The 26,605-nt window shown below is 54.5% G+C and overlaps 1 protein-coding gene across 8 annotated transcripts in view; it reads right to left on the minus strand.

The window, feature by feature from the left end:
- ACSL6 (acyl-CoA synthetase long chain family member 6) overlaps positions 1 to 18,932 on the minus strand; it is a 40,990-nt gene extending 22,058 nt beyond the window's left edge. For 2 of the 8 annotated variants that reach the window (XM_088023606.1, XM_088023605.1), the window contains exons 1-10: positions 18,807 to 18,914; positions 16,561 to 16,675; positions 15,800 to 15,864; positions 15,434 to 15,535; positions 14,829 to 14,928; positions 14,093 to 14,271; positions 13,083 to 13,115; positions 11,785 to 11,836; positions 3,327 to 3,400; positions 1,504 to 1,581 (exon numbers count right to left, since the gene is read on the minus strand). In XM_088023606.1, coding sequence (XP_087879732.1) covers positions 1,504 to 1,581; positions 3,327 to 3,400; positions 11,785 to 11,836; positions 13,083 to 13,115; positions 14,093 to 14,271; positions 14,829 to 14,928; positions 15,434 to 15,535; positions 15,800 to 15,864; positions 16,561 to 16,675; positions 18,807 to 18,896 — 888 coding nt within the window. In that variant the 5' untranslated portion in view covers positions 18,897 to 18,914. Of the gene's footprint in view, positions 1 to 1,368; positions 1,447 to 1,503; positions 1,582 to 3,326; positions 3,401 to 11,784; positions 11,837 to 13,082; positions 13,132 to 14,092; positions 14,274 to 14,603; positions 14,647 to 14,828; positions 14,929 to 15,433; positions 15,536 to 15,799; positions 15,865 to 16,560; positions 16,676 to 18,701 lie in introns of all 8 variants that reach the window. The other 6 variants (XM_088023602.1, XM_088023603.1, XM_028103593.2 and 3 more) reach the window with 6 other exon arrangements.
- Between the last annotated feature and the right edge of the window lie 7,673 nt (positions 18,933 to 26,605).

A 26,605-nucleotide genomic window follows, 5' to 3' on the forward strand; every position in this document is an offset into this window, starting at 1 on the left:
CCATCTGAGCTGCCCCCCCCCCACTAAGTCCCACTTAGGCACGGGGTGAAGCAGCAGGAGATGGAGGGGAATCCTGGGCCGCCGGGAGATCCCAGAGCAGCCAGGCTCACTGGTGCCTGCTCCCTCCTGCTCAACTCCCAAGCCCTGGGCAAGGACCTCCCTGGGGACCTAGGTCTCTGAGCTGTACTGAACCCTACCAACAGGTCTGTTCCAGGTCTGTGGATTTCCCCCAGGGACATCTCAGCAACTCTGGAAGGGTGTGCAGTGCCCATGAATACTGTGACACATTGTTAATGTTGGCTGTGGGTGTTGTTCGGTAGGGGGCCAAGTGGCGGGGGGCTGGCTGGTTCTTAATGGGTTTAGGAATATGCTTGGGGCCTAATACATGCTCCTTTCTTTAATGCTCATAGCAACCCTACAAGTGAGGCAGCATTTATAGCTCCATTTTATAGGCAAGGAATGCAAAACTTAGAGAGGTAAAGGGTCACAAAACTAGTTCATAGTAATGAACTATGGCATTCTAATCCAGGTCTGAAAAGCTGGAGAGCATGACCTAATATACCAGCTCTCCCCCAAGCAAGATGGGAGAGGCTTAGAAGACATAACGTAGGGGAGCCTGCGTGGCTCTGTTGGTTAAGCATCTGCCTTCGGCTCAGGTCATGATCCCAGGGTTCTGGGATCGAGCCCCACATGGAGCTCCTTGCTCAGAGGGCAGCCTGCTTCTCCCTCTCTCTCTGCTGCTCCCCCTGCTTGTGCTCTCTCGCTCTCTCTCTCAAATAAGTAAATTAAATTAAAAAAAAAAAAAGACACAGCTTATTCACAAGCTGGTTCCCTGAGTGACACGTGCCTGGAAAATTCTTTGTTCCCACAGCCTAATGTGGACTCCCCCGCTCCCTTTGCACCCCCACAAGGCCAGTCTCAGGGCTGATCATAATGCCAATCCTATCTCCGGAGCGAGGGGTCATGGTAGTTTGATTCCCCAACTTTACTGTCTTGTTTTCCTTTCCGGGAGTTCATGAGTTCTGGAAGTTATGGTATATAAGTGTCGTGGCCATAAGCGGAGCCATAGTGCACAGAGCGTGAACGTAACACACGTCTGCAAAGCTGTGAGCCTCTCTGAGCACGGGCCGCCAGCTGGGGCCACTCTCGGCTAAGGTATCTCCACTGGTAAGACAAGGCAGGCCTGGGGTCATCCCTGGAGTCTTCACAGAAGGGACAGTTCGGGCAGCCAAGGTCCCCTGACCCCTGCGGTACCTTCCGAGGACAGGGCAGTTTAGTTCTACCTCATGGCACCAGTGACAAAGTGACACTCTGCTAGGGTTCTGGGTTCTGGGCACAGACTGTGCCTCCCTGGAGCCAGGGCCTTACCTGCACCATTCGCTCAAACATGTGTGCTAAAGGCAAATAGGAAATGTGCACATCCGCACAAGTGGGAGCCCACTGACTCTGTAAGAAAACAGAAGGAGCCCAGGCAAGGCCCGGTCAGTCAGGTGGGCGTCTTACCTGGATTACTCTCTCAAACATGTGAGCCAGAGGTAGGAAGGAGATGAGCACATCGTCCTGTCTCGGAAAGATCACTTTCTGCAGGTGACGGGCATGGGAGACAGAAAGGAAAGAAACACTGACAGGAAGACGACGAGAGAGTCATAAAACAATACAGAGAAAATGGTCCTGGAGGGGCGAACAGGGAGGGGGAAGGGAAATGGGGGGGGTGGAGGGGGGAACAGAGAGAGAGGCGAGATGAGAGAGAGAGAGAAACAGTGTGAGAGAGAGAGAGAGGAAGATGAAAGGCGCAGGAAGGACAGAGGGAGAGAGAGACAGGGCAGCGCAGGAAGCTGAGTGTTAGGGCGCAGCCAGTGGGTCTAGGTTATCTGCAGAAGCAAAAAGCCCAGTGAAGCACACATAAACCAGCAGAGTCGAGCTCCGCAGGGAAGTCTCCTCCGGGGCCAGGCCCCCTTCGCCATCTCCCTGGGCCACCTGGGCAGGGAGTCCAAGGGGCTAGGCTTGTCGGCACTTTCTAGTCCTTCTTCTGGAATAGGGACCTGGGGAACCCTAGGTCTGCAGCAACTGTGGCTGGGGTAGAAGCCCCAGGCAAACAGATGGTTGAACCAGGCCTCGCAAGCCACGGCCTGGGGACAAGACCCGTAGGGGAGGCTGAGAGGAGCCCTGCTGTGCCCCCCAGGCCAGGACACACACAGGGGCCTGACCTCAAGGATTGGAGGGGAAGCCCTGCACAAGGCCTGCGCTCAGGGGCAGGCCGGGCCCTCGGGAGCTCTCCTTTGCTGACTCCCCTGCCCCCCACCCTTTCACAGGGCCTTCATTCTCCAGGGCTGGCTTTTGAACGAGTCTGGACAAGCCCTGGGAACCTGGTTTATGGCTCCCGACGTGAGTTCAGCCACCAACAGCCTCTCACCGTCTTCTACCAAAAAAATCTATCAGTGTTTGGGGGGCATATGCTCCATAATGCCATCTGGCATGAATGTAGAAGAGTGATTTTTCTCCACAGTGGAGAAAAAGCCTAACTTATGTGAAAAGGAACATTCCTTTCTCCTTAAGGAAACTTGCAGGACATAGAGATACTTACCACTTGTGGAAAAACGTCCTTCTTTCTTAGTCAGTTATAAAATGCTAACATGCTTTTGTCAGACCAAGATATCAAACTTTTTTTTTTTACTTTAGATTTACCTTTTTAAGTACAGTCTTACAAGTTAGTCGTTGCCACTGTTTCTCAGACTCTAGTAGTCCTTAAACACAAAATGACTGAATTAAACCTTGACCTATGTGATAAACCAGTTATTAAGGATTACTTTCTAAATAAAGGTAGACACAAAACCACAGATATCTCAATTTTTGCAGTTAAAAAATGAAAAGCAGGTTTACATGTTTCTCTTCCTGGGATCTTAGCACTCTTAGAAATCAAACTGGCTAGGGCGCCTGGGTGGCTCAGTTGGTTAAGCGACTGCCTTCGGCTCAGGTCATGATCCTAGAGTCCCGGGATCGAGTCCCACATCGGGCTCCCTGCTCAGCAGGGAGTCTGCTTCTCCCTCTGACCCTCTATCTCTCATTCTCTCTCTCTCAAATAAATAAATAAAATCTTTAAAAAAAAAAAAGAAATCAAACTGGCTATCTATCAGGTATGGATCATTTCAGGGCTTGTGGGCTAAAGTGTCTGTAAAAGTTGGATTGCTCTAATGTCAACAGAAACTCCTGCTTGGGAAAGGCAGCTCGGATTACATCAGGGGGAAAAAATAGAAAACAAACAAAAAACCTCTGAGGCTCCAGGGTGTCCTCAAGAGACACCTGTTTAGTGAGTCTACTTTATTCACCTCTGTCACTTTCAGAAAGCCTGAGAAATCAGCCACCACGTTCCCATGGGTGAGCATCGCACCTTTTGGGCTCCCTGAAAAGAGAAAGCAAAAAGGCAAATTAGTTGGAAGCTCAAGGGTCACTGCTTGAGGAGAGTGCCCAAGTTGACAGTCCCGGACACTTCTGAGTCCGAGGCAGATGAATGCTGTGCCGGAGACTTTCACCCTGAGGCTCCCAGCAGCTTGGGATGGGAAGGCAGGCGACACAGTCCCACAGGCAGGGTGCCTCAAGGCCTGACAGGTTGGCTACTTGTGGCCTGTGTCCTCCCCTCTCCTGCCTCCCCAGGGAGCACGGGATCTCAGCCCCCAGGCTCCTCACGTGCACCCAGTACCCTGTGCTGCTCTCTGGGCTGAGCAGGTCTCGTCTCCAGAATCCAGCAACCATTTGTGCTGGCAGAGGACTTCCTTGCTGCATGCAGCACCTGGAAAGGCCCCAGGCTCAAGCCAGGCTAGAGGAGCAGGGCACGGGGGCAGCCCCTCCTGCCTGCTCGCCAGCAGAGCTAGGACGCGAGAAGGATATTCTCCCTTTGTTTGGATAAGACCTTTCAGGATTGCTTGTAGTGAAACCCAGGTCTGCTAGAATGACTCAGAAGACAGAGGCTAGGTGGGGGCCCAGGGCCCAGTAGGCTGGGGAGGGAGACCAGCTGGCCACCATTTCATGTCAGGGTGGATAGGACACACATCTAACTGGCCTCTCGACTCCTGGCCTTGCCCGTCACTGCCAGCAGAACACAGGGAAGCCATTTCTCCTGTTCGCTTACCTGTAAAACAGGGACAATGCCCACCTCACAGGGCTTTCAGAAGGAGGAGGAGGAGGAGGAGGAGAAAGAAAGAGAGAGAGAGAGAAAGAAAGAAAAAGAAAGAAAGAAAGAAAGAAAGAAAGAAAGAAAGAAAGAAAGAAAGGAAGGAAGGAAGGAAGGAAGGAAGGAAGGAAGGAAGGAAGGAAGGAAGGAAGGAAGGAAGGAAGGAAGGAAGGAAGGAAGAAAGAAAGAAAAAGAAAGAAAAGGAGGAGGAGAAGGAGGAGGAGGAGGAGAAAGAAGAAGAAGAAGAAGAAGAAGAAGAAGAAGAAGAAGAAGAAGAAGAAGAAGAAGAAGAAGAAGAAGAAGAAGAAGAAGAAGAAGAAGAAGAAGAAGAAGAAGAAGAAGAAGAAGAAGAAGAAGAAGAAAGAAGAAGGAGGGGAGGAGTGGATTTGTGAGAAGAATTTCTTCGGAGAGAGCCACACGTTCTATAGCCCATCGAAGTGGGAAGAAGGGGGGGTCCTCTTTCCCAAGCCCAAACCCACGCTAACTCAGAGTTCGATCACGTTCCCTGCAGTCGAGGGTCCTGGTGAGAAATGTGAGAAGTGTGTCTGCAAACAAATAATAAATCCCAGGGACTGGATGGGGAGTTTGCAGAAAGAACAGCAGTCTGAGGGGGTGGTAGTGGGAATGGTGGGTTAAAAAGGAGTCTTGTCCACTGGCCAGTTTCCCCCTGACTCAGGGAGAAGCAGTCGTGTGCGCCACAGGCAGGAGTGAAGTGGAAAAGGAAGCAGCCAACCAAGAGAACACTGCCTGCGATCAAGACAACTCCCAGAAGTGGCCATGACACAAGGAGCAGGTTTTAAAGGTCTGCCCCAAACCATCTCTCGACTTCCCATTCCCACTTCCTTTTTCTCCCTCCCCACTTCCACTTGGTGGGAGAGGGCCCAAAGCTTCATTAGCAAGCGGGAGGAGGAGGAGAAACACCAGAGCGAGAGAGGAGAGGCAGACCACCCGGCCGGCCGCCAGCCCTAGCTGGGGAGGGCAGAAGTGGCAGCAAAGTGGTCAGTTCGCACTTTGGACGGACACATGCAGTCCTGAATTCAGACTGTCGGTGGCTTACGACACCCATGAAACTGACCTGACAGTGTGACCAGAGAAGGCATGAGGTGCCTCTGTTTTCATCCAGGGGCAAAAAGAGAACTACCCCCGCACTGAGCAACTTTGAAGGCACAGTTGCTCTCATAATTCTATCCCATGTGGCCCGTGTGCTCAACTTACTGGCAGACACCAGAGCTTCAGGAATGGCCCCGTCTCAGTCTGACCAAGATGTGTGGTGGGCTGGGTTTTAACAAGCGCTCTGGCACCCGTGTGCATGCAATGTGACCCAAATCACAGAGGGGATTTGGGGGCATAGAAGGTTACAGGGTTTTAATAGGTAGCTGTTAAAATATCTTTCTTTTTTTTTTAATGAAGATATATGGGATCTGTTTTTACTTCTGCTGGTCCTTCTTTCATCCCAGCGTCTTTCCTCAAACCCAAGCCCTGAATTGCCTCCTATGTACAAATCCCACAGAATCTCTGGGTCCACAGACTATTCTGAGAGTATCACCTGGAAATTTTCACCTGTGGGTCCCCAGGTTCTGGAAGTCTCTAAGGAATACCCCCAAAATACTAGGTATGAAATCAGAACTTCCACAAAATATCGTCCAATGCTACAGAGCTTTAGATCTGCTAGGCTGGCTGACTTGCTCATGCCTAATGCAACTTCAAGGTGGGTGACTGAGAATCTCAAAAGAGAGATAGTTGTCTTCATTCATGAAAACTGTCTGAAGCCTCCATTCAGTTCAGTCCACAACACACACAATGGTAGCATCTACTCAGTTCCGCTTAGACAAAACTTTTCCCTCTCCAACACGATGAGAAAAGTTTGCACCTTTTAAAAACAAACCTTTGGCTCCATCTGTGCCTTTAAAGTTGCTCAGTGGGTGGGGGGCAGTTCTTTTTCTGCCCCTGGATGAAAACAGAGGCACCTCATGCCTTCTCTGGTCACACTGTCAGGTCAGTTTCATGGGTGTCGTAAGCCACCGACAGTCTGAATTCAGGACTGCATGTGTCCGTCCAAAGTGCGAACTGACCACTTTGCTGCCACTTCTGCCCTCCCCAGCTAGGGCTGGCGGTCGGCCGGGTGGTCTGCCTCTCCTCTCTCGCTCTGGTGTTTCTCCTCCTCCTCCAGCTTTCTTGCAGGGTATGAGTAAGGTTTTATAAACTTCCAATGAGTTATAGAATTTTAAATATTCCCAGAAATGTTCAAATGATGTCCTCAAGTCATGCCTCGATGTGTTCAAGAAGGATGAAGAAGCACAGGTTGACAACAAATCCTGGAACGGGATGCAAGGTCCGAGCTGGTAGGTGGGAGGTGGGAGGTGGGAGGTAAGCCTTTGGAAAGTTCTGCTTGCTTCTCTGATTCAGGAATAGTGCATGCTTCTGGCAGTATTTCCTTCAAATGTGATATAGAAAAATTTCCAAGTTACTCACGTAGAAGAACAGGTAAGCATTCTTCACTAGACCTCTGGCAAAGTTAAAGAACCAGTTCTCTCCTTTTCTGGTGCAACATCAGTGGAGATGCTGCTGCCCAGGCCCCGACATCTCAGCAGTATGAGACCTACTGTCCCTTTCCCACCTTCTACTGACAGGCTGGCCCTCCTCCCATTTATTTTTCTCTCCAGCTGCTGAAGGAAAAAACTCTTCATTGCAGATTCTGCAAATGTCATTTGGGCTTTAGCCCAGTATTCCTGGCTGGCCATCCATGGCTGATGTGCAGAAAGGCCTTTCACTGGTTGAAGGTCTGCCCTGGATGGACACTGGCTCCAAGTGAGGGCAGTCATGGGGTGAAGCTGAGCCCAAGGTCTCTCCTACAGGGGTGGCTGGGAGTGGGGTTGGGAGCAGTGCTGGGCCCTCTGGCTGGAGGTTCCTCTGGCTGCTTGTTTCCACTTTCACACAAAGGTGGGTTACAGAAGAGGCTGGTGACAGAAATGCTTGGGAAGTTTTATAATGCAGAGTGTTCATCTCCCTGCTTGAGGCTCCCACATCTTAGTTAGGATTGAGCCTTACTTTCATCAATCACATGCCCACCATTCTTTTTTTTTGAAACAATCAGACTTGAGAACTGGTAGGAATACAAGGAATAACTCTAATAGCAGCCAGTTACTGAACACCTACCAATGTGGGCACTGTGCTGGGTGGGCATCTCATACATGGTAACTCAGTTATTTCTTAAAACAGCCTATGCTGCAGATATCAGACGGCCTCATTTTTTTAAGATTTTTTTTTTCATTTGAGAGAGAGAATGAGCAGGGGGAGGGAGAGGGAGAAGCAGACTCCCCATTGAGCAGGTAGTCCCACTCGAGCTCAATCCCAGGACCCTGGGATCATGACCTGAGCTGAAGGTAGATGCTTAACTGATTGAGCCACCCAGGAGCCCCACGGATGGCTTAATTTAATATCCAAGGAAGTGGGGGCTTAAGAGAGGTTAAGAAATTCTCCTACAGCTGCACAGCAGGAGTATTGAGGTGCAGTTTCATGCATATGGTCACATAAGTCTTGAACTGAATGGTGTAAAACAAATAGGTCAAGAAAAGTATTTTCCCAAGCTCCCATCTCTGAGCAGCCACAGACGTAAGGCTGATGGCCATCTTCATGCTCAGCTAAAGGACTGCATATGACTGAGCTTCCCTGGGTGTCCTCAATTAGAACAGAAGAGATGCCTCTACCCACTCTTTCTCCTTTCTCCAGGCAGGGCACGTCTCTTTCCTGGTGGCACCTGGAAGCCTCCTCTCTCCCCCAGTCCAAACCAAAGCTTTGGGGGCTCGGCTCCACTGAGCAGCACCTCCCTTTCCTCTGTCTCTAGTGGCTCTTACTCGATGCCAAGAAACACTTGCAGGGGTTTCCAGGAAGATAACAAAAGCCCCCACCCCCTCCAGGTCTCTGCCAGCTCTACTCTTGCTCTGTTGTTCCTTCAGAGCTAATTTTTTTTTTTTTACATAAATTCTCTTACAGCACAACATACATATAGTAAAGTGCCCAAGTGAGTATAAGGTTCAATAGGTTTTTTTGTTTTTTTTTTTTAAGTGAACTTACCTGTGCAACCAGTACCAGGTCAAGACAGAACATCATCAATAATCCAGGGCACCATTATCCTGGAAGGCAACCGTTAGTCTGACTTCTAAAACTATAGACTAGTTGATTATGTGTGTAACTTTATATCAAAGAAATCACGCAATCTTTTGTGCCTGGTTTCTTTCACTCAACATACAGTGAGGTAGAATGTTCTATTGAGGTATACCATTCCACTGCTGATGGGCACTGGAGTTGTCTCCGGATTCTGACTATCCACACCACAAGGTCATGAACGTTCTGGAGCAGGCCTTTTGGTGACAGGGCCAAGCTTCGTGAAGGAACTGTCCACACCTGTTGAAGTGACATCCTCACCTCCCATTCACTCCTCATTCCACTGCAGTCGGCTTCTGTGTCCAGCCTCCACTCCACGACTAGCCTTTGCCAGGAGCACCAGCCAGTGTTTCGGCAGCCGCAGCGTCCTACGGGGGTGGCTCAGCCACCAGACAATGCTGACAGATTCTATTCTCCTCTAGCATCTCTGGCCGCATCTGCTCAGCCTCCGTTTGAAACTCCGGCCCCCATCACTCCGCTCCGGCCAGGGCTTCCAGGCCCTGTCCCCACACTGCTATCCCCTCACTCAACTCTCCCTCAAAGCGACAGTTTCCTTCTTGCAGCCCACCCTCCGCACATACAGCTCTCCCTGTTGAGAATGCCCTTCCTCCTATTCTCCCCCAGCTACCGATCTTTCAGGACTCCGCTCAGATGCGCTTCCTCTGGGCATCTGTCTGTCCTGCTCCTCCCACCTCCCGGTGGCGTAGTGCTCCAGGCACGTTGGGATGCGGACCCTTGAGGCAGTGACCACACTGTACCAAACTACTAGGTGACGTGAGTTGTGAGCCCATGAAAACAGGGCTCTGGCTTACCCATCCTTGTGACCTCAGCCCCCAGCACTAGGTCTGATGCATAGGGGATGCTCCATAAATGAGCTGAATGAGTCAATCTACATAAAGTAGAAAAAGAATGCTAAAAACATATCGATTAAGAAGGATATGTTTTAGGGGGCGCCTGGGTGGCTCAGTCGGTTAAGCAACTGCCTTCGGCTCAGGTCACGATCCCGGGGTCCTGGGATTGAGCCCCACATCGGGCTCCCTGCTCCGCGGGAAGCCTGCTTCTCCCTCTCCCACTCCCCCTGCTTGTGTTCCCTCTCTCGCTGTCTCTCTCTCTCCGTCAAATGAATAAATAAAACCTTTTTTAAAAATTATTAAAAAGAAAAAAGAAGGGTGTGTTTTAAAAGACCACTATATTTTCTTCTCTGGGAAGAGAGGGTGCATGTCCTCATAGGATACGTCTTAATTATCATTCATGGGGCCCAACTTCCCAAACTGGACCATGTTACACCCACAAATTATCTTTTCTGGGGGAGAGGGGTGTCAGATTCTAGTCCAGCTAACAGTCATTTTATGAACTTACAAACAACCAACCCACATACCCAGCCAGGAGCCATCCCTGAGCACAGACGAATCCCAAGCTCTCATCTCCTCCAGGGCCGTCTTGGCCTGACTATGGGCTCCAAAGCACTGGCTTAGTCTAGGAATTTCCACAGATGTTTCCATCATATACCAAGAAGAAAATCTTCCCAGAATGATTCCACCAGAATCACGAACCAAATGTCAGGTTTAGATCATATTTTCCATCTTTCCCCACCGGAAGAACAGTGTGGCTCTTGATGAAGCTGCGAGCCAGGACGCTTACTATGGAAGGGAAGCTGGGCCGCTGGGCCGCCGGGTCCAGGGCTGTGAGGCTGAGGACACGCATTGCTGATGTGGTTGACAACAGGGCTACCAGGGGCATAGCAGGCTCAGGTGAAGGCCAAGGAAATCCAAGCACAGCCAGGCAGGGTGATGAGAGGTGTGCTCGATTGTCCAGCTCTGCCCCTGGCACCAGCAACAGCTCTATAGAGTGGGAGGCTTGGGCACTAAATCACGTGTTGGCCAGGCTCTGTACATCCCACTGCCACCACACAGAGCCTGGGCAGGACAGCTTAGCTTTCAGTTCTGACTTCATGGCCTGGAAAAGCACTAGACATGAGGCCTGTCCTCTCCAACCAGGTGACAGCCCATTTCTGCACTGTGACATTCTTTTCCAGAAACGGGGGCAACATCAAGTGACTCAGGAAAAGCCTAGGGGCACGCTCAAAGGGCAAGAGTCTAAACCTAAAGACCACAGTAGTAACGTGCTCCCCAGCCCAGGCTGGAGAGACAGGTCACCAAAAGTTTATGTCATGAAACTCATGACGAAGAACAATATAAACCTGAAGGGCATTTTTGAATTCTGGGTTGAATCTAGATGTCAGCTCCTGGAGAGCAAATGCTATATTCTTTCTTCTCTGACAAAAATTAGCAACGTGGTAGAAACCCTCAAACCCACTGAGTTAATGGCAAAAATCCATCTGGATCCAACGAAGCCACATTTATTGTGATCCATGCTCATGGAGAGTCCTGCTTATGGGGCCGGTCAGACTCGGAGGTTACGTCTGCGGAAAGCGTCGGAAGACCCGGATTCACTACCTACCCCACCAAGAGCTACCATCAAGGCAGGCCAGTTCTCAATCTGGAAAAAGAAGGCTGGAAACTCCTTGCCCATTCAGGGAAAAACACAAGTGACTTCCCAAGTCCATAGATGAGATGGATCAGCAAAGGGGAAGAGCCCTGGGCTGGGGGTCGCGGGAGCAGGGCCCAAGTCCTATACCTCCACTTGCTGGTGATGTCCACCCGGCCAGCCCCCACACCTGCTGGCCTCACAGGCCATGCTGGGGCCCCAGCAGCTCAGTGACTGCGTCAACAGGGCACTGCAGACCGTGACGTGCTGTGCCCGTGACCATGCTCCTCGTGTGCGTCCTGACCCCCGCCCCCAGGCAGCCTGCCTTGGCTGTCCCTACTAAAGCGGCTGTGTACACTTCTCTGTCAGCACCAGGCATGGGGGGCGTCACTTCTGCTTGTCCTTGTACCCACAGCACACCAGCCCCACCCCGCAGAGCCTTTGCACCGCCTTTTCACACTTTGGCACTTTAAACAGCCCCCATCCCCGGTGAGAAGCTGGGCAGAGTGGTGGCGGCAAGTTTACGTGACTGGCTCGTAGCCCCCCAGCAAGTGGTGGAAGTGGGACTCAAACAGAGGCTCTCAGACACCAAACCTCATACCTCTTCCCCTGTCCCCGACACAAAGGCCACGCAGGGGCAGGAAGCAGAGAGGTGAGAGCTGCTTCTCGGGGAGGGATGATGTGACTCAGCTACCCGGCCCTCCTCTGGCCCCAGTGCCATGGAATGGCGAGTCCCCACCCTGCACCTCCCAGGCCACACTGTCCATCCACGTCCAGCCACCTGGGCTGCCTCCTGCTGGGCACTGGGAGCGGCAGGAGGGGCCCATCGTCTGGAGCCAGGCACAGGACAAGGCTCAGCCTGTGCCACGCAGGGCACCAGGGCCCCCTGCATCCACCACACCAAGGCCTCCAGGGAAGCTTGCCTGCCGGTGGCCCTGGCTGGTGATCTGGGCACCTCTGCTCACCTGTTGTGCCGCTTGTGAAACACACAATGGAGAGGTCGCTGGGCTTCGGGGGCTGCAGAGTTGAGAAGAGGTGTGAGTTAAAGGGACCCAGTGTGGCCAGCCAGGGCCCAATACCCCCAGGCCCCTCTACCAGCCGGCCCTTCCATGCACCCCCACCTGCCACGTGTGGGGCCGTGCGCATGCCCTGCCTGCTGCAGCCAGAAAGGCGGGCTGGCACGTCCCTAGGAGAGGGGAAGAAAGGCTGAGGAAACTTAATGGGGCCTTGGACATCCATCTGTCCCACTAACCTCTCACCTGCGTCTGCTGCCTCCCTAACTTGAATCTGAGTTCAGTTCTAGATGGGATTGGGCTGCAGTGGCCACATCTAGGCCTCGTGGATATGATCCAGTGCCATCCTTCCTTCCCACTTTCTCCCAAATGTCTGGGGTTAGGTTTGGGTGCAGAATGTGTGGCCCAGGAACTGAGTTTCCCACAGTGTCACCAAGACTGTTCTGCATCAGGCCCTTGCCCCTGACACAGGGCACAGAGTCCTGGGGTCACGGGGAAGAGCCGAGCACGTCTGCTCGTACGCAGAGGAGGTGACACGAGTTCAGACTGAGGGACAAGCCAGACCTCTCCAGACGAACAGAGAGTGGGCTCTGGAAGAGGCACAAGAGGCAAGCGCATGCCAGGGGGTCGGAGAACAGTGCTCTAAGGCTGGCGCATTGGGTGCGGGAGGTGGGCAACTCCCAGAGCCACCCATGCAGGGCCAGCCCATGTATGAGAATGCTCATACAGAGGCCGGCAAGAAGAGGGGGCGGGGCTGAGCTGGAGGGAGGGCTGTAGGCAAGAGGCCGTGTAAGCAAGCTTAAAGCCCCACAGGGCCCTCCCAGGGCCAGTGACCGTCACTGGTGACTCAACCCCAGGCAGTACCACTTGGGGGTGACACGCAGAAAAAAATCACAAAGCAAAAATGAACAAAGACAGCTTCTGCTCAGCCTGTCTTTAGAGTTCACTACCGTCAAAGAAAAACATAAGCCGTTCCAAAGAAAGGTTCCTGGAGAACTAAGAGTGGCCAGGATTGGCTGCCCTTTTTTCCTCCCTCCTCAACACCTGACTCCTGTTTCAGGTCGCTCACTAGACCCTCACCCACACAAGTCCTGGCGCCCTGAGCGGGCATTTCCTAAGCTGCCCACGGTAGCTGCTTATCAGCACAGGGGTGCTGCTCTGACCTCCTATTAAGCCCCTGGGAGGGGTCTGTGAGTGTCAGACCTGCACAGCATCTTGCTCAATAAAGACCTACTGGCAGATGAGCTTACCACAGGAGCCTGATGATTCTGTTGGCCACACTCCTGGAAGAGAAAAATACTATTTTTAAATGCTCAAAAGTTCTTATCAGTCAAAACAAGTGAAGAAACAAAAAATCAAAACACTCAGCCTAGTATGTCTTGCTCTTGTGCGGAGTCTAGAGTTCAGGATTCCCCATCCAGACGTAGCCCATGTGGAGAAACCACGGGAGCGCCCTCTCCTCAAATACACACCTAGGCCTGGGCCACCGCACACATTACAGACAAGGGGCCTGAGGCCCAGGAAAGGTGAGGCACTGTGCACATGCGCAGTGGGGGAGACAGCTCAAGGTGCCCATCCGGACAAACGTTCAGGACAGAGGGGCTAGGTAGCCAGGACTTCCAGATAAAGGGTCAGGGCTGGAGGGGCAGATGGGGGTTGCCAGTGTAAATGTGGCCCCAAGAGCCATGGAAGGGTATAAGTGCACAGGAATTACAAGTATAGTTCAGAACAGGCAGGCACACAGGAGGACAAAGGGGAAAGCCCAGAGGCCTACGTCCAGGAAGGTACAGTGGGGGTCAGCTGCTACTGAGCAGGGCGTGAGGCCCTGGAGGCCAGGATGGCCTGTGTCACTCCAGCAGGCCATAAGCTGTCACCAAAGCAACACATCCGGGAAGGTCACACACAGAAAAACTGGTTCTGCTGGCCGCTGGGAGTCTCGGACACATTGAAAGAACCCCTCAAAGACTCCGGACCTCCTGTCTCTAGTCCTCAGGGTCAGACAGGCTGGAGAACAGGCAGCCCCAGAGGCTATGTGAGTAACTCTGGGGCAGGCTGGTACCACCACCCACCTGTCAGTGCCTATGTCAATAACTGTGCCAGCCAACGGAGCCTGTCGCCTAGGGGATGCCTGTGGGCACCGACCCCCCACCCACCGCCAGCCCTTGCGAAGCCTGCCCTGTTTCAACCCTGACATAGCCTGATGACCGAAGATATCCACCCCAGGGCATGAGAGGGGCAGATAACCAGTGGCTCGCCTCACCTCCACAGCCTGCATGGACTTAATGACCACTCCGCACTCCTGCCCTCTGTCTTTCAGAGCTTCCTCGAATGGTTCCATGAGGATGATGAGCTTGAGCCCTGGAGTCTCCTTCCTTTCCACGTGTTCCAGCAGAAGCACGGCCTTCTGAGGTTTGTCCACGACCACGGTGCTGATGTCGGCTGAAGGGAAAGTCAGGCTGTGTGCGCATGGGCTGTGACCGTGGGTACATGTGCCAGGCAGCAGAGCCCCATGGGCCGTGTGTGCCCGAGCGCGGGTGTGAGTAAATGCACTAAGACAGGCCACGCAGGCCCTGTGTTGTACAGAGAGGAAGCCGCAGGGAGCTCTGGAAAAGCGGAGGACAAAAGGCCAGTCTCCTAGGGTGGCTTCTAAGCATTCCTTTGCTCCAGGCTCAGGCTCCCTAATCTCAGCGCTGCTGGAGATATTTGCCACCCCCGCCCCTGCCCCTGGCCATCTGCCCCAAGCTGGACTAAGCCTCAGGGAGCTGGAAGTCTGTGTGGGGGCTGGTGCAGAGGCTCCTTCATGATAGCCAGGCCCTGTGGGAGGTGCCTTTAGGTGAAGTCTAACTGGGGAAGGCCAACTCAAGGGCCAAAGTGGAGAATGTTCTTCGAGAATGGAGGCAAAGTGCTTTTTAGTTGTCAGACAATCAGTATAATCTGAGAGGCGGGGATCTGGAGGGCTGGCTGCCAGTGGCAAGAGGGGGATGTGGTTGGCTCACCTGTCCTGATGATGTAGCGGATAGCCCCAGGGCCCAGGGTGTCATAGAGCGGGACCACCACCATAGAATACGTGTAGCAGGCAAGCTCTGCGATGATCCACTGTGGAGACACACAGGTCTAGGGTTGGGGGAGCACAGAGCAGGTCGGAGGGCTATACGGCTCTTCTGCCCAGGCAAGCAGGGGACTTGTTCTGGGTCCTACTGAGAAGGTTCTGTTCTGGCCCTCTCCATGTGGCAAGGCATCCACAAAGCTAACCCGTTGTGCCTGCTTACCCACAGCCTTCTAGATCATGCATGCCCCAGGGAATTCCGAGACTCCAGTCCCAAGCCTACTTCAAGGGCTTGCACGGCCTTCTTCCCTGGGTCCTTCTTCCCGCATGGCTCAGGGAACAGCGGTCTGTGGGGCTGGCTGTTGTGGATGGAGCTTGGCTGGGATGTCCACTCCTGATTAGGGGCAAAGCCAAGGGACTGGGGGGTGGCATGGACCAAGTATATCCATTTTTCCTCTTGTCCCAGGCCCTACAAACAGTGGGATCGGGGCTGTGTATGATACCCAAGCTCCTACGCCACCGATACCTCTAAAACCATTGAAGGCAGATGCTTACCTCTGGCCGATTTTGTGCAAAAACGCCAATGAACTGATCTGTACTTGGTTTACAATTGTGTTGGAGAAGTCCAGACCCTAGAAATTCAGCTCTGTCGGCCACCTGCACACAGACATGGGGAAGTAATGGAAAGCAAGGACTTTGAGCAGGGAGGGAGATCCCCAGGTGGAGATTCCTACAGGTCTGAGACCTTCCCAAGTCCCTACCCAGGTTGGCTGGAAACCCTGTGAGGTAGCTGCCAGGAGTCTGGCAAACAGGCCAAGCAAGGAAACAATGACCCTCTGACACCTTGCAGGGTACCCATGAGCCCCCCCAATGCCAGGTCTACATGGGTTGACAGGGTGGGGCCTGTCCTCGGTCACTTACCTCCTGGTAGGACAGCCACTGATAAGGTTGCTTCGGCTTCCTGAAGCCAAGACAGGGTCCATTCCCTGCAGGGAGATAAGCAGGCCTTGTGCCAGGGAGGAGGGTAGTGTGGGCTGTCACCTGCACCTGCCCATCAGACACTTGAATGGACATCCCAGGCCATGGGGTGGTTGGTCCAGGAGTCAGGTGAACTGCCCTTTAGCTCCCTGTCTAACTTGCAGAAGCCCAAGAAGGCCTAAAGTACACAAGCATGATGTGTCCTCAGGGATCAGGGAGGCCCAGGATCAGGGAATGACACAGTGCCAGTTCCCACCATGACCTGTGTGATGCAGCCCCAGGAGGACACAGAGACCTGGCCATGGGGGCAGAGGTGGAAAGTTGCCTCTGTAGGACTATTTCCTTTTGCCCCCTACCCTGGCCCACCCAGACATCTCAGAGGCCCAGGTTCTGAACCATGCCAGCCAGTGGCCTGGCAGTATGAGGCTTATCAGGGGCTGCCTGTGGGAGATATAAAGTACGGGCTAAGAGCCAGCTTAAGGTCGGGCAGTCCTAAGTGCTAGAACAAAGCTGAGGTCAGCCCTTCGGCCACACACTGCAGCTACTTCTCCGACTGGGTGGGAGAAGGGCCAAGAGCGGCTTTTGCCCTCTGAACCTGGGTACCACTCCCCTCCCAGCCCCCTGACACCTGGGTTGCCCCTCCCCACCTTTGCACCTGCTCACTCCCTGCCACAGCTCCTGCACACCCCTACGCCCCCTCTCACCTGAGATGCTGAGCCCACGGCAGAACACCTGGTACATGGTCCTGGCGTCATCGTAGTAGTGGGTGAGCAACTGAGGGCCGTCGCCGATCACAGATCGCCGGGCCCCGCCACTGTCCTACGAGCCAAGCACAGGCCAGGGAAGCTGGCTGAGGCAGGCAGAGGCATCAGAAGAGGGCACCAGGACACACCAGGCGGTACGGAGCGTGGACGCACACCAGGGCCACATAGGTGGGACTGTGACATGCTCTGTATGCATTCACACACGGGGCCTAGACAGAACACCCAGACGGCACACACATGACCTCTACACTTGACCTGTATGCCCCCACACTCAAACACAGTTGGCTCACGCACACAGGCCCAGTACACTGGTCTCCCATACGTACACACGGTACCCACAAAACGTCCAGAATTCCAGTTACGATTCACATACAGCTATGGCTCACTCGTACAATGGAATGGGGAGTGCTGGCTGGCATCCGGCTACCCTCTGGCACCGGGACGGCCCTCATCATCATCTGCTGCTGCTGTGCCCCTAGGTTAAGAATCATTTGGGTGCCAACCAGCATTCACATAATAGTGTGAATTAGTTTGTGTACTGGCCGAAGGTACCTGTCCAGGAACACTCCTGCCCAGGCTGCTCAATCCTTCTACAGCACAAATTGGCCCTGCATCTCTTTCTCTACTAAAAACCCAAAGTAAATCCATGCTGCCCACCATGGGGCTTTGTCCTTACTGGCCTCTCCAAGCGAGTTGTGATTATAGGCTTACCAAAACAGTCTATTACTTTCTCTGTGTCATCCTACCAAATCCTTACCACAACCTTAGGAAGTGGGCACTCTTTTTATTACCCACTTGGCAGTTGAGGACACTGAGGCTCAGAGAGTTAAGAAACTGCCAAGGACCATATAGCTAGTAAGAGGCGTGGCCAGCCCTTCAGGGCTGCCAGTCACCAAAGGCCATTCTGGTCACCACTCTGCTAGTCCAGGGGTACCCCGCTCCACCATCCAGCTACCCCATGTGAATCACTATTTCCCAAAGCCACCAAGTGCAAGAACACATACCCACACCTTTGCACACATCATGCCTTCTGCGGGAAAAGTGCCCTGAAGACCCCTGTCCTATCTAGACCTGCATCTTCTCCTACCACACAAAATTGTACCATGCTCATGATTGCCGAATGCACCCTCAAGAGCAAAAAAGCAAGATGCTGAACTGTGTATGCAGCAGGATAGCATTTAAAAAGAGGGGCAGGGGCATTCAGGGGGTTGAGCATCCAACTCTTGATTTGGGCTCAGGCTGTAATCTCGTGGTTGTGAGGTAAAGCCCCCCTGCCCCCAGGCTCCGTGCTCAGCACAGCGTGCTCAAGATTCTCCCTCTCTATCTGCCCCTCCCCCTCCTCTCTCACTCTCTCTTTCTAAAATAAATAAATAAAATCTTCAAAGGAAAAAAAAAAGAGGGGCAGATAACTATCCATTCGCTCATGGACAGTTCTCTGGAGAGAACTCGCAGGCAAGGGGAAGAAGGTAGAAGCTCTTCAGTCTGCGACCTTTTTCTCTTTGGAAGGGTGAATATGTTATCTATTCAAAATGAATAAAGTTTAAGAAAAAGACAATTTTTTAAAAGGCAAAATAAATTTCACAAGCTTAAGAAAGAAAGAAATCTCACTAGTCCTTTTAGATTGAGCCTGGAATACCCTTGTCCAGGCTGGGCCACTGCCCTTGCTCCCCTTGGTGGCCCTCCCGTGAGCCCATGTGCTCTGGGAACACAGGGCCATGAGGTGGGCTCAGCTCTGAGCTCCAGCTCCAGACCAGGGCTGGGCACAGGGAGACAAGAGGAAAGTTACCTGGCGGCCCCTTGAGAACCTTAGGCTTTCTGCTGAAGCACTAACGAGCCAAAGCTTCCCACCCAAGAAGCAGACAAACTAGAGATCCGGTGCAAGGCCACGGATCAGTTCCTGGGAAAGGCAGAGAAGTATCGTGTAGGAGACCCTGTTCAAGGCCCCGGGAGGCTTACTGGCTCACTGCCAGGGGAAAACGAGATTCTCTGCACCATTTTGGGTCAAATCAGCTGCAAGTTTGCCTTCTGCCTTCAAGACGCCTCTGCCCACTCCTTGCCGCCAGCTGTGGCACTCTGCTCACCTCCACTTCCTCCGACTGCATCAGGAGGTTGCATGGCGGTTGTAGGGCCTTTGGCCGGTGAGTGAACCAGTAGGCGAGGATGGCGGCCAGCGCACCCACACTCACGAGGGTGGTGGCTGAGAGGCTGCGGAAAAACTGGCCCAAGTCACCCAGCTCAGGCAGCCGCAGCAACCTCAGGATCTCCTGGGTCTGCATCTTCTCCAGAAGTGAGAGAATGAACTCTGCAGGAAACAAGAGGTGGGTGAGAGAGGAGAGCTGATGGCAGGCCAGGGAGGTGTCCCGGGTCTGTCCTTCCATCTGTCTTGGATCACAAGTGACACAGTGACCTTGGCCAGGCCCTGGCCAAATACACTGTAGGGCGGGCCCTGGGCTAGCTGGGGCACACGGTCGCCTGGTGCAACACAGCACATCCCAGAAGCTGGCTTCCTAGAAAGGCCTTTCTAGGTGACAGGCCGGAACCCTGAGGAGTCACCCCTGAGAGTCAGACATCCAGCCCAGTTCTCCTGAGAACCGTATGTGCAGGCCCTGGGCCATGACTGACAGAGGCTTCTGTATCTTCCAGAGGCCAGTGCATGGTCTGACAGCTCCGGAGTAAAGCCTCCTGAGCCCCAGGGTCTGGGTGCACCCCCGCTCCTGTGTGGTCATACCATTGTGCTTCTCTTTGCTCCTGCAGTAAGGAGAGCACAGTGGCCAGAATGAGTGGGGTGATGCAGGCTCCTCCCACCCCATTCCAAAGCTCCCAGCCCCAGGCCCTGACCCTGAGGGAGACAGAAGGCAAGGGGAGCAGAGCCCACAGACACATCCTGACAGACACCTCTGGCCCTCATGACATAAGGGCATCAATCTATCTGGCAAGGGTCCAGTGAGTGACTCAGCAGGGTTCCCCCAGGTCCACATCCTGATCCACCACAGGCCCTCCTTGAAGGAAAGTTGGAGCCAAAGTCTTGCCAGGGCCAGAGGTGATGCTGGGGCCAGCTTTCTGAGGAAGAGCAGCATTACCAGGAGCAGCCGGGGTGGGGTCAAGGCACCGATCCCTGGCCCCAGACCGCTGACCACTGTGCGCACTGCCCCTGACCAAGCACCGAGAGGGACAGGTGGCCCCACCATTAACTGGGCCCCTTAACTGGACATCCCATCCACTAATGTCCAGAGCGAATGGAAGTGGCCTAGGGAGCACGTGTTAAACTGGTGGGAAGGGAGAAGAACCAAGGCCCAGAGAGAAAGGGCTCAGCAAGGTGCATTTCTTGTGATACCACATATGGCGGGCAGGGTGCCATGCTTGCCTACCCCAGCCCAAGAGAACACAGTAAGCCTACCAGGGGACAGAGAGGATGCCTTGGGGTGGGCAGCGGAAGCGCTTCTGTGGGAAGCGCTAGTGACTAACTTTGGTTCAAAGAGAACAGGTCCCAAGAGCTACCACATCCTCCTGATGGCTAAGTGAACCATGTTGGCAGGGCAGACATGGCCAGCTGGGCTCAGGGGTCTGCACTTCGCCCAGGACTGAGAGAGAGAGTGAGGATGGACCAAGCATGGATGCTTTTCTCCCTGTTAGGGCCTCCTCGGAGTCACTGCCCAGGAAGATCTGAGGCTAGAAACGCCACACAACACCTACAGGTCTGCCAGTAGAACGAGGGCTGGTTAGGCTCCAGGCACCATCTCACCATCTACAGCCGCTCTCCTACTGGCCGTCTACCTCTGGAAGCATGGCTGTGGTTTCGCTTCTTAGGAAACAACGAGAAACCCAACAGCAGCCACTCTACCGCCACAGGATATGAGCCAAGCAGCAATTGCCTGACCCCTGAGAGAGGAGAGATCTGCTGAAATCCTGACAAATAATATTTGTACTAAACTGTGTCATCACCACACCAGAGATGAGGTCAGTGACGTACCAGGGCATCGCCGAGAAAGCAGGCAAATCTTGCTTCAAATCCCTTCTCCTTCACTTATAAGCCATACGAGGTTGCACGTAACCCACCTCTGTGGACCTCCCCTTGCCCATCTTTAGAATGCTCAGTCCAGGCAGGTCCGAGCACCGGGCAGAGGTGGCTAGGCCCCGGGAGCTGATGCTCTGTGCAAGGCATAACAGGCCTTCTGAGTCCTGGGAACACTCGTGAACCACCCACAGACTCTGGGTGCTGCCTGGGGTGCAGAGAAAGTAAGGCCCCAAGCCAGCCTGGTCATTCTCACTGAGTTCCTGAGCCGGAAACCCAGTTTTCCTGGCAGCCTCCTTGAGCTAGATCAGTTTGCAGGCTATCCCACAGGAACAAATCACTCCGGGCATATCGATCACATGAAAGTACTGCACCAGCAGAGAAGAGGCCCAGCTATGGACCCTAGTGAATTCACCAAGGAAAACCACTCTGGGGAAGACCCTGGGCAGGGGATCAGCCAGCTTCCTTGGGACATTTGCTTTTCCCTAAGCTGCAGATGGGGAGACTGTGTCACAGCCATGCCTATCAGATAAGTGACTTAGTCTACATATAGAAAATCCAGATACGCTCCTCAGCTCTTGGGGTGGGCTCCGAGCTCCCAGACGTTTCCTCTAATGCGCTGAACTGAATCAATGGGCTGAGAAGCCTCAGACAAGCCCAAGAGCTCAGCTATGTGGTCCCAAAAATGTCAGAGAGCACCCTGGAAATGTAGCTCCCTACCAACAGTAACCTAGCCCTTGGCAGTTGCTCCTGGATGCCAAGCTGCAGCAGAACATGGGCATTTGCAGCCCTTGCTGCAATGCTGGGGTTTTCACAGAGCACAGCCCAGAATGGCCAAGTGATCCATCCACCCACCCAACCCCCAATCACAGAGCAAACCCTCACACGGTCCCTGCTCCCCTCTGGCTTGGGGCCGGGCCCTGGGACAAGCCAGATGTGGGTCTGCCCTCAGTTCCGCGGAGAAGACATATGAAGGAGGGGGCAGGGCCGTGCAGCGCGGTCTGGGCCGTGATCAGGCATGGGGAGCCAGAGAAGGTGCTCGACTCAGGTATGGGGAGTCAGGACCGGCTTCTGGCAGGGAGTCGTACTGGTGCTGAGGCAGAAGGACGAAGAGGAAAGGGTGTCCTGAGCAGAGGGAAGCCAACATACAAAGGCTGGAGCTGAGAGAGAGCGGGGAGCACTTAGCCAGCTGACTATTCCACTCAGGAAATGTTGTACAAAGGTCACTGCCACGAGTCTGAGCGGCTGGCCTCCTACGTACACGTGCTCTCACAAGTCACCAAAGTAGCACAGTCCCCAGGAGAGGGAAGAACAGAACTTGCCTAAACTTCCTGACTTGCTGGTGTCTGGGAAGCCCTTGCCTAAGGTGGGAGCACACAGACGCCGCCAAAGAAGGTAGCTGCCGTCTACTGGTACACGGGTCGCAAGAGGGGGAGCCAGGATCCAGGCCCCAGACCACAGCCTCCCAAACCCCTACCTCGTGTGGTACCGCCACCCACCCCTGCCGGCACTGGACTGTCCATACCCACACCTCTATGTCCGGGGGTGCTGAACCCACAGACAACTGGCTCCAGCCCTGCTCAGAAGAGCCCAGGCCCAGGCTGCAGGGGCAGGAGGCAGCACGAGGCCACCAGAGCCCGGGAAGTGGCAGCATAGGCTAGTCAGGCCCGTGGCTGGTTCTCCACCGTGCACACACTAGGGGTGCACGCCCTCCCTCTCACCAACTTCTCCTGGCTGGGTCCTTCTCTCTAGGAAGCCCACTTGCCTGGGGCAATGGAAGGTGGTGCAGAAAGGGTCTGCCTACCCACTCCTCCTCAGGCCGGGCCCGCACCCCTGCCTGGTGGGCAGCACCCAGAGCAATCAGTGGTGCACTGTGTCATGCTTCCAGGCTCGCCAACCTTCTCAGACACAGCTAGGGCCACCGCCTGCATCTGCCCCGAAAGTCCCTCCAGACCTGGGAGCCACTGCAGGGCAGAGCTGCAGATTCAGGTCTTGTGAGGACACAGGCCTGAGAGTCACCCCATGCCACCAAACCCTTGGCATGGGGGCAGGGTAGAGCCTAAGCCTGGGAGTCCTTACTTCACCAGGCCTAGGCCTACTCCGACCTTCACTCCCTCTCCGTTGGACCAGGGTGGGACTCGGAGGTCCCTGGGGTGCCAGCAATAGCTGCCTCCTCCCATGCCCCACGAGGCTCTCCTGGTGGCAGTAGCATGGGACAGGGGTGGGGGGTGGGCAGTACCCGGGGGAATCAGTGGGGCCCTGTTGCCTAGTGAGCTGCTGTGTTTGTAAATATTCACCAGGAGGGAGGACCCCACCCTCAGCACAAACCGGCCTCCCCTCCCCCAGCATACCCTATGCCTTTTTCTCTTCTGCCACGGAAGAGTTCATGATACCAGCTGGTGGCACAGGCTAGGGGCCTGGGACTCCCCACACCGTACTAGGGCCTCCCCTGATCGGGGCCCCTGGAAGGTAGGTGGTGGAAAGCAGAGCTGTCCAAGCGCAGGAAAGGAGAGAGATGGGAGGAAAGAGACCCTGGTGGGGAGCATGCTGGTGCCACGGTGGCCGAGGGGCAGAGGCAGAGCCCAGGGCACACACAGTCCCTGTGGAGATGGCCCTGAGTCCCATGGCTTGGCTCTAAGGACCCTCTGCTGACCAGCCTCCTAACGCCAGCACTCTAGACCTTTGCAACCTAGCCAGATGGCTCTGTCGGGGCCACCTCCTAAATACCCCTCAAATGTGGCTGCCCCTCTTTACCCCCACAGCTCCTGGCCTGGTCCAGCCACCACCAAGCGCAGTCCAGGCTCACACAGCAGCCTTCTCACAGGCGTCCCAGCTCTGCCTGGTGCTTGCCCTGATACCAAGGTTATTTTCCTGATACACAGACATGACCATGTCATGCTACTACTCAAAAACCTTATCTGGCTCCCTACTACCTTAGGACAAAAGTCCAACTCATCATGCTGGTGCTGAAGGACTCCCTGACCCTCAGATTCTTCCCTTCCTTTAGAATCACCCAGGTTCCCTCTGTATCAGCCTGGAGTGGGGTGGGGGCTCTTGCGAGTTCAGAAATGGTAGGCAAGTGCAGGGCAAGCCACCAGATCATTAAAGAACATCCTCGACTCCCAGTTAAAAGCTTCAAAAAGAAAATCACAACGTCTCCCAGGGACCGGGATCTCCAGCACACAGGCCAGGGAAAGGGCCCCAAGGCGGGTTCTGGTGCTGCACTGACCTGGTCCAAGCCTTGACTCACACTCTTGATAGCAGTTATGACCTTGGACAAGTCACCTGACCCCTGTGGGCCTCTTCTCAAAGAAGGTCATGGACAGAGAATGTGGTGCGGATCACAGAGGAAGTGAAACACTCGGTAGACAGTGGTTAGCGAAAGCAGTTAGTCCATCTCTTGGCCAGCCAGAAGGGCACAGAGGTAACTTGCAAAAGGACATGCACTCACACCCTACCTTTCCAGAGGGCTCCTGGCACTGGGGAGGCGGCTGAACTGGTCCCACTAGTACCAGCCTCCCTTTATAAGGGGTGTGTGGGGCTCGGGGAGAGAGCTTACCACATCTTGAGCAAAGCACAAAAGTGGCGAAGGCCCTGCCCCGAGTCTGCCCTCCTGGGGACAACGGATGGCAACGGCCACCCGCTCTGGGAAGCCGGGTGCTGGCGGCAGCGTTAACAGCGGTGGCAGTGGCTCCCTGGCGGCCGTGGGGGCAGGTCTGGCAGGGACCTGAGCACAGAGCCGCTCTATGAGGAGCTGCCAGCCCCCGCCTCCATCTGCACACTGGGCAGCCCTGGCTCAGATCAGCTTGGAGCGGAGCAACCCGCCTTAACCCCCGCTCTGCCGGGTTGCTGGAGCTCCACCTGCGGCTTCTCCCCCTGCCCCCACTCTGTCTTCAGTTCTGGACGGAGTTTGCCAAATGGGTTGCTTAAGGACAAAGCCTCTTTACACCTCCATCTGTGACACTGATTAGGGACCAGAGCCTCAGCCAGGGGCTGGGGACCTGCCGGGCCACGTGAGTGGCGGAAGTGGTAGGAAGTCGGGGGGGGGGGGCGTGGGGGTGGGGATGCCAGATCTCTGGCTGAGCGAGGCATCTGGGGGCCCAGGAGACTCCACCTCCAGCCCCTCTCAGGGTCTCAGGGGCTGCCTCTATTCCCCTCCACCCCAAAAGGTCACAACCTGCCTACTTGGGGAAAGGAAGGAAACTGGGCACAGTCCCAGATAAAACATCTGCTCAAAGATGCTCTGGATGCTCCAGAATAAGGATCAGGGCCAGCAGGTAGAAGATACTGGCTTGTCTACTCTGCAAGACCCCAGGCCAGCACATCAGCCCTTCCTTAATGCCTGCCCTTAGAGATATTGTCATCCCGAAACCAGAACCCACACCCTGGCCCGGTGGGACCAAGGCTGAGCTCTGAACTCTCTCAGCACCTCTGGCAGACAGACTAGGGCCAGAGGTCCCAGGAACTCCCAGGGCCTCACTCCTGCAAAGCCTGTCTCCCTAGGATAAGGGGTGGGGGTGGGGCTCAGGTATGGCCATTTCTTACTCCTACTTCAGTGATCAGCATGTGACTGTGCACACAGTAGGAAGATGGCCGCTGCTGCTGGAGAGTAAAACGCAAATCCAGGCCATAGTAGGTCGCTGGCCACCCTCCGGGCCCTACCCACACCTGGTGCTTCCAAGTCTGCCAAAGTGGGGCCACTGTCTACCCAAACCCGGCCTACCTCGTCAGCAGGAGGGCTGTCCCACGCCACAGTCCAGGGCTCTGAGCTCCCTCTTAAGGGGTTGTGTGCACAGCCCAGTGAGTCTGGAGCCCACAGGCCTCGCAACACTTTCCCTGAGGCTGAGGCAGCCTCCACTGCTCAGCCCACCACCCCAGGGCAGGCCAGGAGGGGAGCCTCCGGCCTCAGCTGCCCTTTCTGGGAATTTGGCAGGAGCCTATCTGGGCCCCCAGGCCATAGCCTCCTCCAATCTACCCCGAGGAAGCTGTAAAATACACAAATGCCTGAGGACCCTCCTCCTGCTCACAAAGCTCCTACCTCTTCCTTCTTGGCAGGACCCTTACTTTTATCTAGACATCTTCAGAGATGTTTTAAAATAAGACAAAATCTTCCTTTAGTGCTTCTCAGGGCAGCTTTGGGAGCAGGAAATGCAGTGGCCACAACTCAGGTCCTGGCTGATGAAAAACCACACAGGGTGCAGGGGACACGGAGGCTCGGCAGCAGTTCTGCCCCAGGAAGGGTGTGGCCCAGGTGCTAGGCTAAGAAAAGCACAGATGTCACCACCATACCTGTGTGACCCTGACAGGCAGACACGCAAACATAGCAGCCCACCCTTGGCCCACTATCCACCCCATGCTCACAGATATTCACGCTTGGCTCTACCGTGTGCAGCGCGTGCGAGAGGCTGTCTTTCCATCTTCCTCTTGGGTTTTAATTAGCCACAGTGCCACAGATGATTGGTGCAGGGATGGGGCCCAGGGCCTCCCCGACTGGGGAACTGCCAGGTGAGACTGGCCGCACATCCCCTGAGAGGCTGGGACGCAGGTTGCTGGGTTACACAGCGACTCACCTGCCGAGCTTCCCCAAGAAGCCTGCAGAGAGCTGTGAAGGTTTAGTTAAGCCTCTTCAGTGTGGGAAAGCCCACCCCCGGCAGGCCGTGCCTGCCCACTGCGTGGGGCCACCTGTACCAACTGGCCTCGACTCAACCTTGATCATGCCTCCCGTTAGCCATTCAGTCCAGGAAGCGGCCTTCACTGCCCCCTCTCCCTGGGCCCTCCTCCCACCACACCAGCACCTTGAAAGAAGCCCACTCACCCAAAGCCCCGGTCAGGGAACGTGGGCCCACATTCCTGACGGTAACACTGGGAAGCCAGGCTCAAACGACACCTTCAGGAACTTAAAAGATACAAATAACCTTGAGGACAGAGGAGCAAAGAGAAACACAGTGTCTTTCACAAGCTCAGAGATAAGTG

Source organism: Eumetopias jubatus, unplaced genomic scaffold, assembly GCF_037043125.1.
Source record: "Eumetopias jubatus isolate StellerSeaLion01/CBP00866 unplaced genomic scaffold, mEumJub1_p1.0 scaffold_5, whole genome shotgun sequence".
NCBI lineage: Eukaryota > Metazoa > Chordata > Mammalia > Carnivora > Otariidae > Eumetopias > Eumetopias jubatus.